The sequence below is a fragment of the Bradysia coprophila genome, assembly GCF_014529535.1.
Source record: "Bradysia coprophila strain Holo2 chromosome X unlocalized genomic scaffold, BU_Bcop_v1 contig_12, whole genome shotgun sequence".
Lineage (NCBI taxonomy): Eukaryota > Metazoa > Arthropoda > Insecta > Diptera > Sciaridae > Bradysia > Bradysia coprophila.
Genome location: NW_023503293.1, coordinates 523002 through 537900, shown reverse-complemented (window position 1 = coordinate 537900; position 14899 = coordinate 523002). Strand labels below are relative to the sequence as shown.

At 38.5% G+C, this 14899-nt stretch overlaps 3 protein-coding genes across 3 annotated transcripts; 2 read left to right on the top strand and 1 right to left on the bottom strand.

Annotated features, from left to right (window-relative positions):
* Positions 1–2588: 2588 nt before the first annotated feature.
* On the top strand, positions 2589–4114 carry LOC119067511 (general odorant-binding protein 56a-like). The gene is made up of 4 exons (XM_037170523.1): positions 2589–2695; positions 2756–2884; positions 3737–3876; positions 3937–4114. The coding sequence occupies exons 1-4, from the start codon at positions 2639–2641 to the stop codon at positions 4016–4018; spliced, it is 408 nt and encodes a 135-aa protein (XP_037026418.1). The 5' UTR covers positions 2589–2638; the 3' UTR covers positions 4019–4114.
* A 5069-nt stretch (positions 4115–9183) lies between these two features.
* LOC119067509 (protein SDA1 homolog) lies at positions 9184–11783 on the top strand. The gene is made up of 5 exons (XM_037170521.1): positions 9184–9505; positions 9576–9857; positions 9929–10473; positions 10555–10996; positions 11068–11783. Exons 1-5 carry the CDS (start codon positions 9317–9319, stop codon positions 11722–11724), a joined length of 2115 nt encoding a protein of 704 aa, XP_037026416.1. The 5' UTR covers positions 9184–9316; the 3' UTR covers positions 11725–11783.
* LOC119067510 (serine--tRNA ligase, cytoplasmic) lies at positions 11767–13744 on the bottom strand. Its single transcript, XM_037170522.1, has 3 exons — positions 12894–13744; positions 12651–12838; positions 11767–12471 (listed from the first exon to the last, which is right to left on the bottom strand). Exons 1-3 carry the CDS (start codon positions 13590–13592, stop codon positions 11859–11861), a joined length of 1500 nt encoding a protein of 499 aa, XP_037026417.1. The 5' UTR covers positions 13593–13744; the 3' UTR covers positions 11767–11858.
* Positions 13745–14899: the final 1155 nt, after the last annotated feature.

The following is a 14899-nucleotide window of genomic DNA, read 5'->3' as shown; positions in this document are numbered from 1 at the left end:
CGTGTTTATGTTTAGCGATTAAAAGTAGGAAATTATTCCAAAACACTTTAATTTGATTCGGACGTTTGGTTTAATAAACACATGACACTCACGCCCTAATTTACATTTTGGTCAGTAGTCAGTAGAATCAGTAGTTTTTATGACGATCGTATCCACTGGCGAAATAGACTTTGCATACGAACGTTAAGTTAGCCCAAAAGTTTTCTCAAACGGTCTGTCTTCCCGCTAACTTTTGTATATGTTGCTAACTTATTTTAGCTCCGGCAAAGCGAAAGCGCTAACTTATTTTAACGCCGCCAAAGCGAAAGCGCTAACTTATTTTACCGCCGCCAAAGCATCTTTTAGTTTATGAATAAATCTGATATCTTGGGAATTTTCTAGTGGAAAAAAAGTATGTTGCGTTCGCGTCAATTTAAATGGGATGGCCAATGCGCTTTTCTTTAGATAAAACCAAGATGGTAGTCACTTTGTTCGAAATGTTTTGTTGTCAGTCATCGTTGGAATTTGTACAAATTACGCATGCGGAACGCATCTCTATATTTGTTGCTAAGGACCAGTGTTGCAAAGAAAAATCGCCTGTGAAAGATGATGTTGCGATCTGAGTCTATGTGAAATTTAATAAAAATATTTTTGGCTAAATTTTGGATTGCTAGTTCAACAAAGTTAGGGTCTGACAGAACTTCATACACATTCATTCCAAACAAATAAAATCCCTACAACTGCATAACCAAATGAGCATCGATGTGTTTAACATCCCTTTCCGAATTCCTACCTCAACAGCTATGTTGGTGTCACAATCCACACTCAGCACTCCGTTTTGCCTCCGATTACTTGACTGACAGATGAGTTTAAAAAATAGAACATTCCTCCTATGAGGGACCATTCCAACAGTGGCATGCTGAAAAAGATGATTTTTTGTCCTCCTTGTACCCAAAAAAACACACAAAAAAATCAAAATTAATTAAGTGTATGCTTTGGTATGACTCCCCTCGCTCCAAGACAGCAGCGTTCGCACTTCTATTATATCGTTAGTTTATGAGATTCATTCCAATTGAACAAAATGGAAATTGGCTTCGGTCATGGCTCAAAATATTCAAAAACCAGGAAGATAGTGATCGGTAAAATTAAATGTTCAAAGAGTCGATCTGATTTACAAAATTACTGTCACCTACAGGACCTTCCGCAACTGTCAAAAGGGTCAAAAATATCAACAAAAATAAATGTCGACTCGATACTTTTTTTATTTACTTTAATTGTAAAAATGGATTTGTTTAGTGAAAGTAATGTTCAGATCAGCACATTAGCTGTGATTGTTTTTTTTTTTTGTATTACGCTTAATGTTGTGTCTTCCAAACTTGATTATTTCTTCGGAGGTATGTACCACATTAGCACAGTTACGTTTGTTGATTCCAAGGTTCTGAAACTTAAGAAAGAACATGTTAAGACACTCACAAACACAAATTTTGACAAATAGTTCTCGAAAAAAAAACGAAGTACCAGATTGACAAAAAAAACTGAGAGCTGGTCTGGGGACATGCTTTCATAATTGCTCTGAAGCCATTGTTTGTGTTCATCTTCATAACCTAACAAGTGTCCTATTTCGTTTCTTTCTTTTTTCAAAGGAACCCAAAACCGAATCCAGACAATGGCCAATCAAATCCAGGCCATGGACAACTGAATTGACACTCGATTGACACGGCTCGAGGAGAACGTTCGAAGTCTGCAAACTACGGTGGGGTAGATGGAGTTTTGAAATATGCCACGAAGGTCTCCTACATGTATGTGTGTTGGTAGTTATATCGTAAAGAAGTCTCGTGACCAATAAATTAGTGTTACACTTCGTCCTACATTAGTTATTTATGCAACAAGTTGCGAAAAGTGGTTGTTTTTTTTTTTCACTAGATGTGAGTTAATCGAGAGAGGCGAAGCCGATGGTGACTTAGTAAAAATTAGTAGGCGTTAAAACGTTCACTTTTTGCAGCGCAGTTGCAGAAACGTTTCTTCATGTGTCTGTGAACTACAATTGACAGCAACTTAAAACAATTGTCTATCTTTCTATTTTTCCAGATAAAACGAAAAATGGACGAATACGAACAATACAAAGACAGTGGCTGTGACGATGAACAATAAGTTCGAATAATTTAAACGACATAAAATGTATGAATGTGTGACTGTGCGAATGTATGTGCGCGTATGTGTGTGTATCAAATGAAGTAATAGATCCAATAGTAGCAATATAGCAATACCAGTATAAATGTGATCGGCGTGAGCCCAAACGATGAAACTAACCTTTATGAAAGAATGATATCGAATGAAATCTTAAACACTTTTGTCAAACTAATTGTGCTAACCGTCTTTTTAAGACAATTCAACACATATTATAAGTTGATAAAGCCACATTTATGAAGGAAGCGCACTTTTATCAATGTTCCATCGTTTCATTTATAGCCGTTATGTTATAATTAATGAACAGATGGAACATTGATAAAAGTGCGCTTCCTTCATAAAAGATCGATAAAATTTTTAATGATTTTTTTCGCTAACAAACTTTTAGTTATGTAATTGCTATATATAAGCTATTGCAAGCGCGAGGAAAATCAAAGTCTTTTTACGAAATTTGAATAAATAAATTATCAAAATGAATTTACTATTTTGCTTTGTTTTTGTATCGATTGCGGTTGCTTCAGTAACTTCGGTATGTGTGTTTTTTGGAATGAAATAAACGAATTTGATAAAATTGGGTCCGTATGAAAAGGCTTCAGAAAATCGAGAACAACTTGATAAGAAGACAGCAGAATGTCGAAAAGACATTTCTTCTCTTCAAGATCTTTCACCGCAGGAAGTCAAATGTTTAGGCGCATGTTATTTAGAAAAATTAGGACTGGTAAGACAACAATGACTTTTTTCTATCATAATATGCGACCAGGACCGATTAACAGTGACAAATCACGAACCCTATGAAGGTACTTTAGCGCACGCGCACACGATGTGTCCGGTCAACCTTGAATTCGACTCGGTTTGACAATGTACATCTATGGTGCGAAAAAAATACCTTCATACGAAATGGTTATTTATGAAACAAAAATCGTATGATGGTATTTTATCGCACTAGATGTCGATTGTCAATCCGAGGCGAAGCTGAGGTTGACAAGACATCGTGTGCGATAAAATACCATCATACGATTTTTGTTTCATACAACGTTTTATGCAATTCAGTGAATTCCCCAAGACTACAAAACAAACCATAAAAACAAAATTTTCACAAAAAAATACTGAATCTGAAATTCACATCTACTGAAAAACGTGTTACAACTGTTGCAAAAACATTTGTTCTAATAGTATTCATAACAGTTGTTATTACATTTGATGAATATGATTATGATCGTGTCGATGTATTTTGGGTGCGATAAATTTTTTTTCGCACTCATTTAGCGTGCGATAAATTTTTGCCGCATTGTTTTTTGGATGAAATAAAACTGGTTCATATGACACTGCACACCTGCGTAAGTATCGAATTCGCTCACTGAATTGCATAAATAGATATTTTTGATAAAAATAGATGATAACGCACTCGGTTATCATCTATTGAATATAATAATGTGTAATAAAGTAGCTCCTTAGAATTGTTTACAAACTGGAACTACGCAGGTCACTTGTTATGTTTATTATAATTATGAAAAATAAATGAAATGAAATGAAATCTGTTTGTATAAATCAATTGCATTATCGTTATCAGATGGACAAGGCCAATAAATTAGTTCCGAATAAATTGAATATGATAATGGACCCAGCCACCAAAAACAAGGATGGTAAATTGTTTAAAGACGTCAGTAAAGATATAGCTGGAAAGTGCAAAACGATAACAGACAAAGACAAGTAAGCGGCAGTAAAAATAGCCTTTGGACAGACTTCTTAGCAATTTCAATTTATTTGCAGGTGCGAGGCTGCTTTGAAAATCGTAACGTGTGTACATGACGAAACTATGAAGCTCGGATTTAACGCGGATGTTCTGTATTAGGTAAATATACAGCTAAATGTGGAATGTAAAAATTAAAAATTCTGTTCGTTTGTAATTGTGAAACTATTTTTTAATTTCAATAAAATTTGATCTGACACCATAACCTCTACAATTACATTTAAAACTTGACATAGAATCACACTTTTCTCAATTCTAGGTGTTCGATGATCCAATCGATGCGTAATTTCGATGGAATCATTTCGTTTTGTGACTAAATTTTACAAACTGGTCCACTCATACCAACACACTGCGTATTCATAAACGTTTCATACGCTTCATGATAATGGTATTTAACAGTATAAAGCACGCATAAGAAGTGTGACTGTATGAGTGGACATAAATTGCAAAATTATATTCTCAAAAAATATAGGTTGTACTAGATTATTCAGGCCCCAGTCTAGTCAGCGCTTCTGCCTGGTTAACTTTACTCTGTCGTGACCCTAAGGCAAGTTATAATAAACTGGTCTTCGGTCTTCTCGCTCATATCAATACTTTGACAAGTATCCAAAGGCACTTCCAATCAAAATAGTCTTCGGTTCTCTCTCTCTCTCTCTATCTCTGATCATAACACTATGATGCAGCTGAAGCAAACTTAGAGCCAAATCATGCCCGCACGTTAGTAAGCGAGCGTGACGCAAGTCCACTACCAAAAATGTTTTATTAATTGTTATTTATCTACCAAGGTAGGTATGAAGGAATTTTTTCGCACTAGATGTCGATTGTCGACCCGAGGCGAAGCCGAGGTCGACAAGACGTCGTGTGCGAAAAAATACCGGCATACCTACCGTGGTAGATACAACGTTTTTCGCAATTTCGGGCCATAATCACCTTTCCAATGCAAAATATTACCAAAATTTCTACCAAACATTCACATGCAAACATGAATTCATTTGAACGATCAAGCAACCTGCACTACACATTGCAATGTGATGTATAGAGACGTGCTAAATAAAATCAAGTAGTCAATGCTTAGTATGTACGCTTCAACAATACGTTCTGAATAATTGTGTGACTCTGTAGCCGAATGGCTATGGTCGTTGCTTGGTGTTTGGAAAAATCTTGGTGTTGGGTGTAGAGGTGTGCACCGCCGATTTTACGCCGGCGCGCCGCCGATTTTTTGCTAAATTTTCGGCGCGCCGCCGCCGAAAAATTATAGCTCACGCCACCGCCGCCGCCGATTGTATTTTCGTCGCGCCGAAATTTTATACGTTTAGTGCTTTCAGCCATTTTAATGGGCGGCAATATAAACTTAAATTGAAAAATCTATACAAAAGTGTGCGCCTGAGTACAAGGTTTTAGCAAATGTTTATCTTTCTTAATTTATAAGTCAGGTTTCTATATGCTGCTATGTTTCTATATGCGTAGAAAGGAGTTTTTTGTTAAAACATACAACTGAGGATGGTCAGATCACGCTGGCCTGGGACCGCCATCGATACCCGAGGTCGAAACAACATTTGTCTTTTCTGTATCCTCACTTAACGTGAACCCTTGGGTACGTTACTCTATCTCCTGTGCAATGGAATGGAGCGCGGCATACGGCAGACGACGTTTCTCTTATTGCCTGTTGATGCAGATAAGAGGAAGAAGAAAGAGAACAAAATTCAGTGCATCAGTCAAAACTGGGTGAATACTACTGTAATTGTAAAGTGGCAAACTCAAGACCGTATGTAGAATTCGGGTGGAAAATGGCGGAAATCACATGCTTCAGGAATTTATAAAGTGGAAAATCTTTCCGGTTTCAAGTTTTTTCGTCAAAAGACGAGACACGGATATCTTTATTTTCAATTTTTAGCTGCTTTATGTACAAAATTTGGGAAATAAAACCTTATTACCGTATGTTGATTCCACGGGGAAGGGACTGTCGATTTTGTGTCTTGCTAATCGGGATGTAATCAGAGGAATTGAGTAAGCAATCGAGCGGTCATGATACGAAACGATTTATTGTTGTGATGTACTTGATGTAAAGCTACAAATTCTGAATTCCACGAAATTAGGTTATGTACACAGTACACAGCTAAACTATGAAAACTTACATATTGTGGTTGACTACACTTTGACAACTATGCGACACATAATCTACTTTACAGACGGAATTCTCCGGCTATGATTCGATACGAAAGAACTATTAAGTACGGCTCGCTGCGTGATCGACGATTTGTTCAATAGAAATTTCCGAATGAATCGCTTATGGGTCGTGAATTCAGCGTGACGTTGGTTTATATTTGACGTGTCATCTGTGATGAACAAGCTGGTGTCATCTGCACATTGTAGCTGGCAGTAACACCGTAGTCTATACACTTATTACTTATAAATTTAAGTTTATCTAATTCTCTTATTTGCGAAAACTTTCTACTACGATCTCACTCCTACATCGAAGATGGACTAAAGGCAACGGGAACGGTTATTGCATAAATCGAAAGATAATAGTAGTGAGTTTGCGTAAATGACATAAATTATAAGTTAGAAATAAGAAACCTGCAAAACATCTAGTATGACGATGTGACTTAAAATTTCCAACTTATAAGTTGACTTATAGCTTATGTGTCATTTACGCAAACTCACTAATCATTCTTGGATTCATTAAATTAGATGTTTTTAAGATAATAGGTCAGTAATTGTACATTCAAAATATAAAAGGTGAGATACGTCTCAGTTGATTCCCCTTGTAAAAGTAGTTGATACTTCAGATCGCAAGATAGTAAGAATTCAGTGTTCGGAAAAAGGATTGCGCACGCTTTTTCAAATGTTTTTGCATTATTTTCGAAAGTTTAGATTTTTTGTAAATTTATCGGCGCGCCGATCGGCGCACCGCCGCCGACTATAAATTTCTTTCGGTGCGCCGCCGCCGATCCCTTACCAGTCGGCGCACCGCCGCCGACTATTTTAAGATCGGCGCACACCTCTAGTTGGGTGTTCAACTCCTGGTTTGTGCAAAGTTTTTATTTATAAAATTTAGCCTTTCTTAAAGGTACTAAGCTCTGTAGCGTGCGAAAAAAAAGGTGAAAAAGCCCAAGTGCGAAAAAAAATCAAAAACGCACTGTGAAATTAAATACCTTCAAAACGACATTAAATGGATGCATGGAAAAAGGTGATGATTATGGACCGAAATTGCGAAAAAAAATTTTGGGGACGGCGGAGCATATTTACAGCAACTTTGATGTTTGTATGAAAATAAGCAAAATCTGGAATTTTCAGATAATGCAAATCGCCTACATTAGTTAGTTACTTAGTTAGTTCCTATGGAAAAGTGGATCCAGCAACTCCTAAACGTTTCTATAGATTTTCCTGAAGTTTTGGTTATAGGCTAATAATGACCAAAAAATAAGAATGGAATTTTCAAAAGTTGGCAAAACTCAATATCTTGGGAGCTAGATATCTCCAAAGTCTCCATACAAATGCCATATAAAAGCCAATTTATATGTGTGTGTGTGTGATAAGGATGGTAATGTGGTGAAAGGTTATGTTGTTTTTGGATGTGTTTCTTGTTGGAAATTGTGTGGATTATTAACTTCCACCAGGTCGGTTCCCAAATTTTAAGATGACAGATGATTCCTCTGGCACTTCCTAACTTCCATCGGATTTTTGATGGGTTATTTTCATTACTAAATCTTTTGTATTGCTTCGACATGAGTTAGGTGTTCCAAGGTTGGTTCCTAAATTTTGGGATGCCAGATGATTCCTCTGACACTACCTAACTTCCATCGGATTTTTTGATGGATCTGTGTTATATTCGACATTAGTGAGGTGTTCCAAGGTTGGTTCCTAAATTTTGGGATGCCAGATGATTCCTCTGGCACTACCTAACTTCCATCGGATTTTTTGATGGATCTGGGCTATATTCGATATGAGCGAGATGTTCCAAGGTTGGTTCCTAAATTTTGGGATGACAGATGATTCCTCTGGCACTACCTAACTTCCATCGGATTTTTTGATGGATCTGGGTTATATTCGATATGAGCGAGATGTTCCAAGGTTGGTTCCTAAATTTTGGGATGACAGATGATTCCTCTGGCACTTCCTAACTTCCATCGGATTTTTTGATGGATTTGGGTTATTTTCGATATAAGTGAGGTGTTCCAAGATTTGTTTCTATATTTTGGGATTCAGACTGATTTCTCCGGAATTTTTTAACTTCCATAAGGCTTTTTGATGTTGTCGAAAAGACTTACTTACAAAAGTGGTGATATCACTCAAAAAACCCTTAAAGGGTAAATGAGACGCAAGTCTTTTATCTTACTTACAAAATAACTGATATCGCTGAGGGTGACGCATTGTACGTCGTACGCAAAAGTTTTATCAACCTTGAAGGGTTTTTTGACTGATTCGGTTTACATTACATTTACTGTATATTCAGTACCGAAAAAGCCCATCGGTGGCTTCATGCATTTCAATTTAAGAAGGCCTACAAATTAAAAATTCTCATACAAAAATCCAAAAGGCCCATCGAGAATCCCCCGAATTTTGATCCATGTTTTTCCTTAGCTAAATACAGTTCAGTATAGATCATCTTCAAGATACGGTACTTTTAGACGTAACCCAACGCACTTCAAGCAAAAGTGTTACTCTAAATAGGGTACTGAAACTTGACAGTGCTCCATACAAAATTTTACACTGTAAAAAGAGTGGGGATAAAATTTAATACAAAATAGTACTCTATTTGGCAGCCGTCATTAATAGCACTTTTGCTTGAAGTGCTTTGCGTAACCTCATTTAAATTTCGTTAACTGTTTCGTTCATTCATTCTTCTATATGAGATTTTTTTTAACGTGAATGGCATTTCAAACGGCCCTGACGATGATGTCTATAAAACAAATGACACAACCAATCGTCGAAGTTGCACTAATTTAGGCTACAATTTAGCGTTGTTGATTCGTCTTAAGTTGTTTTCGTGTCCTAAAATTGTTCGACGGCGGCTGCTGAAGGGTTTTAACTCGTCTTCCTACTAAGTTTCTGAAGCATCAGAAGAATTACTAAATTTGAGTTAGGTGTTTCTCAGATAATATCAAAAGCAGTTACAAGTTACAAAACATCGGTGAGCGTTTCATTTCACTAATGATTGTAAGAAGTATTTATATCAAAAATTGTCATCACACTGCCATCTATCGTACAATGGCGCATTTTGAGATGTCGTCTTTCAATGCAATTTTATTGGTTGGGAGCATTTCGTCGAAATAATCCGTCTGGGTGGTGTTAGACAGCTGTCACACCGTCTCCTCGTGTTTTTCTTGTGCGACATAAATTGTGTATTCCAAAATTGCTGCATGTTGATTGGAGTGGATTATTTTTCCAACTTTAATCATGAGGCACAACAATCAATTGCCGAACAATTTACCGCAGCTGCAGAATTTAATCAAACGTGATCCGGAATCATATCGCGAAGAATTCCTTCAGCAATATCGTCATTTCCAAAGTCTTGTCGAAATATTCCGCCTGAATCCGGCACAGGAAAACAAAAGTCTCGATGAGTTGGTCATCTTCCTAGCGCAGGTTAGTGTGTCATTGACGATTTTCGTATAAAATGGTGAGACAGTCGAAATCAAACTGAATTCCGCAACAGGTCGCACAATGTTACGTGGAAGAGTTGCTTACATTTCCGCAACAGATTGTCGATTTGCTGAAACATCATTCGACAACATTGGATCCCGGCATGAGAAACACCTTCTGCAAGGCTCTCATATTGCTTAGGAACAAAAATTTAATTGCAGCACTCGATTTGCTGGAACTATTTTTCCAATTACTAAGATGTCCAGACAAGTCACTTCGAAGTTTTCTGGAAAACCACATCATCACGGACATCAAGAATATGAATGCAAAGCACAAAGATATGAAATTGAACTCGGTAAGTAGACACAGTTCACCTCTGACTTTAATTGTTCTTTGGCTAAGCGAAATACCGTTACAATGTTGCAGACACTGCAAAACTTTATGTACACAATGCTGAAAGATTCAAATCCCAAAGCTGCTAAAATGTCCATCGACATCATGATCGAGCTGTACAAGAAAAATATTTGGAACGATGCTAAGACAGTCAATGCAATAGCAAACGTCGGCTGTTTTTCCAATGTAACCAAAGTGATGGTGGCCTCTTTGAAATTCTTCCTCGGTACCGATCCCGAAGAGGGATCCGACAATTCGGATAGTGAAAACGAACCGGATCTAAAGAATGCAATGCTGGTCAATCGGGTCAATAAGAAGACGAAAAAACGACAGAAGCAATTGAAAGAGATAAAGAAACAGGTGGTGAAGGCGAAGAAGAAGAAATCAAAGGCGGAACCGTTCAACTTTTCCGGCGTGCACCTGATTCACAATCCACAAGGAATGGCCGAAAATCTGTTCAAACAATTGCAGGCACAGAACGAACGTTTCGAAGTGAAGTTACTTCACTTGGATGTAATATCTCGTCTGATCGGCATTCACGACTTGTTTTTGTTCACATTTTATCCGTATATCACTCGGTAAGTCATTTAACCCGTAGCTAGCCCAAATTTTTTCCTCTCGCCCGAAAGTTTCGACAATCACCCCGTTAACTGTTTCAGCTTTCTTCAACCACATCAACGTCAAGTCACCCGAATTCTTCAATTTGCCGCACAAGCATCCCATGAATTGGTTCCCGGTGAAGTAATCGAACCAGTGCTGAAAACCATAGCCAACAATTTCATAACGGAACGGAATAGCAGTGATGTCATGGCCATTGGTTTGAATGCCACTCGGGAAATTTGCAGTCGCTGCCCTTTGTCGATGGGTGAAGATTTGTTGCGCGATCTGGTGATGTATAAAACGTACAAAGAGAAAAGTGTTATGATGGCAGCCCGATCGTTGATGACACTGTTTCGGGAACGGCTTCCAGAGCTGCTGCATCGAAAAGATCGCGGACGACCGACTGAGGCACAAGTAGAAAATAAACCGAAAGCTTATGGAGAAGTGGTCGCTCTTGACAGTATACCCGGAGCTGAGGTTCTACTCAAACAATCTGAACAGGTTTGTGTTAACATGACCGTCGTTGCAATGGAAGCCAGAGGAATTATAATTTGGTTTTCTTTAAAATCTAGATCGACATGAGCGATGACTCAGATGCCTCCGAATCAGAAGATGGTTGGGTTGATATGAAAGACGACGGAAACAACGAAATTGATGATGATGAAGACGAAGAAGAAGGTGATGATGAAGAAGGAGAGGATGACGATGAAGATGATGAAGAGGACGAGGATGATGTCGAGGAAGATGGCTCTGAAGACGAGAAAGATCAAAGCACCAACGATGTGTCCGAAGCAAAGGCACCTGTCATTTTGGATGAAAAGCAGGCCGCCCAGGAGCTGGCAATCACTCGTCTATTCACCGACGAAGATTTCAAGCGCATAGACATGGAGAACATCAAGAAGCACACGAAAGGCGCCCGGAAACGTCCTTTGGAACAGGAAAAATCAGAATATGTTCGCTTGAATGACATCGAAATGATATTCAAGAAAAAGAAGCACGACAAAGAGGCCAGATTGGAAACTGTACTGAGAGGACGTACGGGGCGCGATAAATTTGGCTACAAGGATGGCAGGAAAAATGAAAATTGCTCCAAGACCAATCGAGAGAAACGCAAGCGAAAGAACTTCGGCATGATGAGGAATAAGGCTCGGTCAAAGGTTAAGAAATCTTTCAAGGAGAAACAGCAAAGTATGCGGAAACATTTACTGAAACAGAAGAAAATGAAGTGATGTACAGAGAGGATGTATTACTCCAATGAAAAGAAAAATAAATTTTTGTTTCTGGCAAATGAGTTTATTGATTAAAATCTGAAGAGCGTACAAGCTGAGAGAGATGGAAATAAATTACGATGAATCGTTATACCCTACGCAGCAACGTCTGTCTTTCCGCTAGCTTTTTTCGCTTTCTTGCCCGTCGCTTCCACATCAATTGGAGCTGGTTTAACAAATGGAATTTCGACTTGGTATTCGTCGGGCATGTATTTCTGCAACACTTCGGGCACCTTAATGCCTGTCTCAGTTTGGTGCGTTTCCAAAATTGCGCAAATAACTCGAGTGGCAGCACACATGGTAGCGTTCAGCATATGAACGTAATCGATTTTCGCATTCATTTTCTTTGTTTGTCCGTAACGCACAAGTAGCCGTCGTGCTTGATAGTCCAAACAGTTACTACAAGAAACTAATTCTCTAAATGCACCCGATCCAGCGAACCAAGCTTCCAAGTCCAATTTCTTTGAGGCAGCATGATTGAGGGCACCCGATACAATGTTTACGATTCGGTATGGAATGCCTAGGTCTTGGCAAAACTTTTCAGCGTTGCCAATCATTTCGTCCATCATTTCCCAGGATTTGTTGTCGTGCGGGGAGGTGAGTACGAATTGTTCGACTTTTTCGAATTGATGGACTCGGAAAATGCCACGGGTATCACGACCATGTGAACCGACTTCCTGTCGGAAACATGTTGAGATTCCAGCGTATCTGAAAGGAATTGGTTCGATTAAAAAAAAACAATTTTCCCTGAAGGGAAAGTGAAGGAAATGAAAAAGGGGAAAGTTCTCGGACCGTGAAATTTGCTTGACTTAATAACAAATTAACTCGACGCGAATTTATACAACGACTGGACAAAGGACATAAATGGGTATTGACACTTTACTTACTTGATAGGGAGTGCTGATTCTGATATCCACTCATCTCGATGGTATGCTGCAATGGGTTGTTCAGAGGTAGCAATAAGATATTTCTCATCGGCGACGGCACCACTTTCATCTGTTCGATCGCTGCCCTTGCCAACCACTTTGTACAATTCGTCGTCGAATTGCGAAAGTTGAGCCACTTCTTGCATCACCTAAGATTTCGATAATAGAATCGGCAGTGCCAAAATAAACAAAACCGAAACTCACCTCCTTCCGCATGAAGAATGGCGTGTAGAGCGGTTTGTAGCCCTTCTTATGCAAAGAATGTAGAGCGTATTGAATTAAGGCATGCTCAAGGAACACGGCTGGACCAGTTAAGAAATAACCTCGTCCTCCAGAAACAACAGCACCCTTGTCGCCATTCATACCATCGATCATGTGTATCAAATCAACATGAGAGTATTTGCCCTTGGTCGTACAATCGCCGAATGTGCGTTCCACTTTGTTCTCGTCTTCATCATTACTAACTGGGACACTTGCATGCAAATGATTACCGACCTCTCGCAATGCTGTATTTCGGTTCACATCGCACGCTTGCAAATTCTTTTCATTTTCAGCCAATGCCAGATCGATCATCGTCCTCACTTTCTTTATTTGATTCACCGTCAACGGTTTCAATTGGTCGGATTTGATGTCACCCAAATTGTTGGCAATATCAGCCGGTACATCTGGATTTTCGTCGCCTGGCAGTTCCTTCTTCTTCATTTTCTCGCCAATTTCTTTGCTACACAGATTCTTCAGCTTGTTCCAGTTATCCGCTTTGTGACGACAATTTCTCCATTCAGCATCTTGGGCCATAACCGATTCCACCAGACCGACATCCTTGAATCGAAGCTTTTGATTTTCGATCACTTTGGCCGGATCGAAACCTTTGTCGGACCGGAACAAGTCGATATCGAGAACCATTTTTCTTTATATTTTTATTTTCTTCACGACGATCGGTGTTAAAAACAACGTGGCGAACGTTGGATGTGTCTACACGATTCACAGAAAAGTCTTAAATCTTTGACGTTTATTGGCGATGACTCCGATGACTCTAATAATAGACCGAACGATGAACGAAACGAATGAATCATTTATCGAATGATGAAACGTGATGCAATTGAATTGTATTTGCTGGGAAATTTTTAGTCTATGAAAGAGAAAGAAATATTTTTACAAGCCCCAAGGCAAGTTATAATAAACTGGTCTTCGGTTCTCTCGCTCACATCATTAACATGCTGAAAGAGAAGCAAATACTTTGACTAGTCCCTCTAGGCAATTTATAATTAACTTATCTTCGGTTTTCTCGCTCCGGTCATAACACTCTATAGACTTTTATTATCATAGCGAAAGAGCCGAAGACCAGTCAATAATAACTTACCTTGGTGTACTTGTCATTTAAACAATTGATCCGGTCCGAATTATATTTCCTTCTATTTTATCATAACAGTCCATAGAGTGTTAAAAGATAATGTATAAAAGAGTGTGTCCCCCCATCAAGCTCAGTTAAATTACCTTTTTTGTTTCCAGTTAACTGGACTTTTACATGCAAATTTTGACATATCACACATCGAGACCAGTTGAATAATGTTCATTAATAAAATTGTTGTATTGCTTGGTCAGTAATTCAACATTGACAAAGTGTTGTATTGCTTTGACTTGACCAAAATTGTTGAAAAAATTTCTTTTATTCAACGAAGGGCGAACGAAACGTGTTACCGTTTACGATTCGGGACGAAACGTTTACCGTTTGCAATCATAGTGCGGACCTGTTGTTCGTCCACACTATGATTGTAAACAGTTTCGTCACGAATCGTAAAGGGTAACACGTTTCGTTCGCCCTTCGTTGAATAAAAGAAATTTTTTCAACAATTTTGGTCAAGTCAAAGCAATACAACACTTTGTCAATGAATAATGTTCTTCTTCTCTCTTTTTCCGCTCTTTTAACACTCTAAGACTCATAAGGAGAGCACGAAGTGAACTGATTCGAATTTTTTCTTTTGTAATAACTGCAGCACTCTTAGCGATGAGAGATCAGAAGACATTTCAACCGACCATTTCATTGGTGAAGTATGTGTTGTGTAGCCTGTTTAAAGAGCGCACAGCAGCGGTAGTAGAGAAACATGAGTGCAGTGGTAAACGGAACAGTTTGTTTCTCTTTGATAGCTACACCTCCAGTGCAAACTGACCCAAAGTGATCTCAACTAAAAAAAACTGGTATCTCTCTCGAT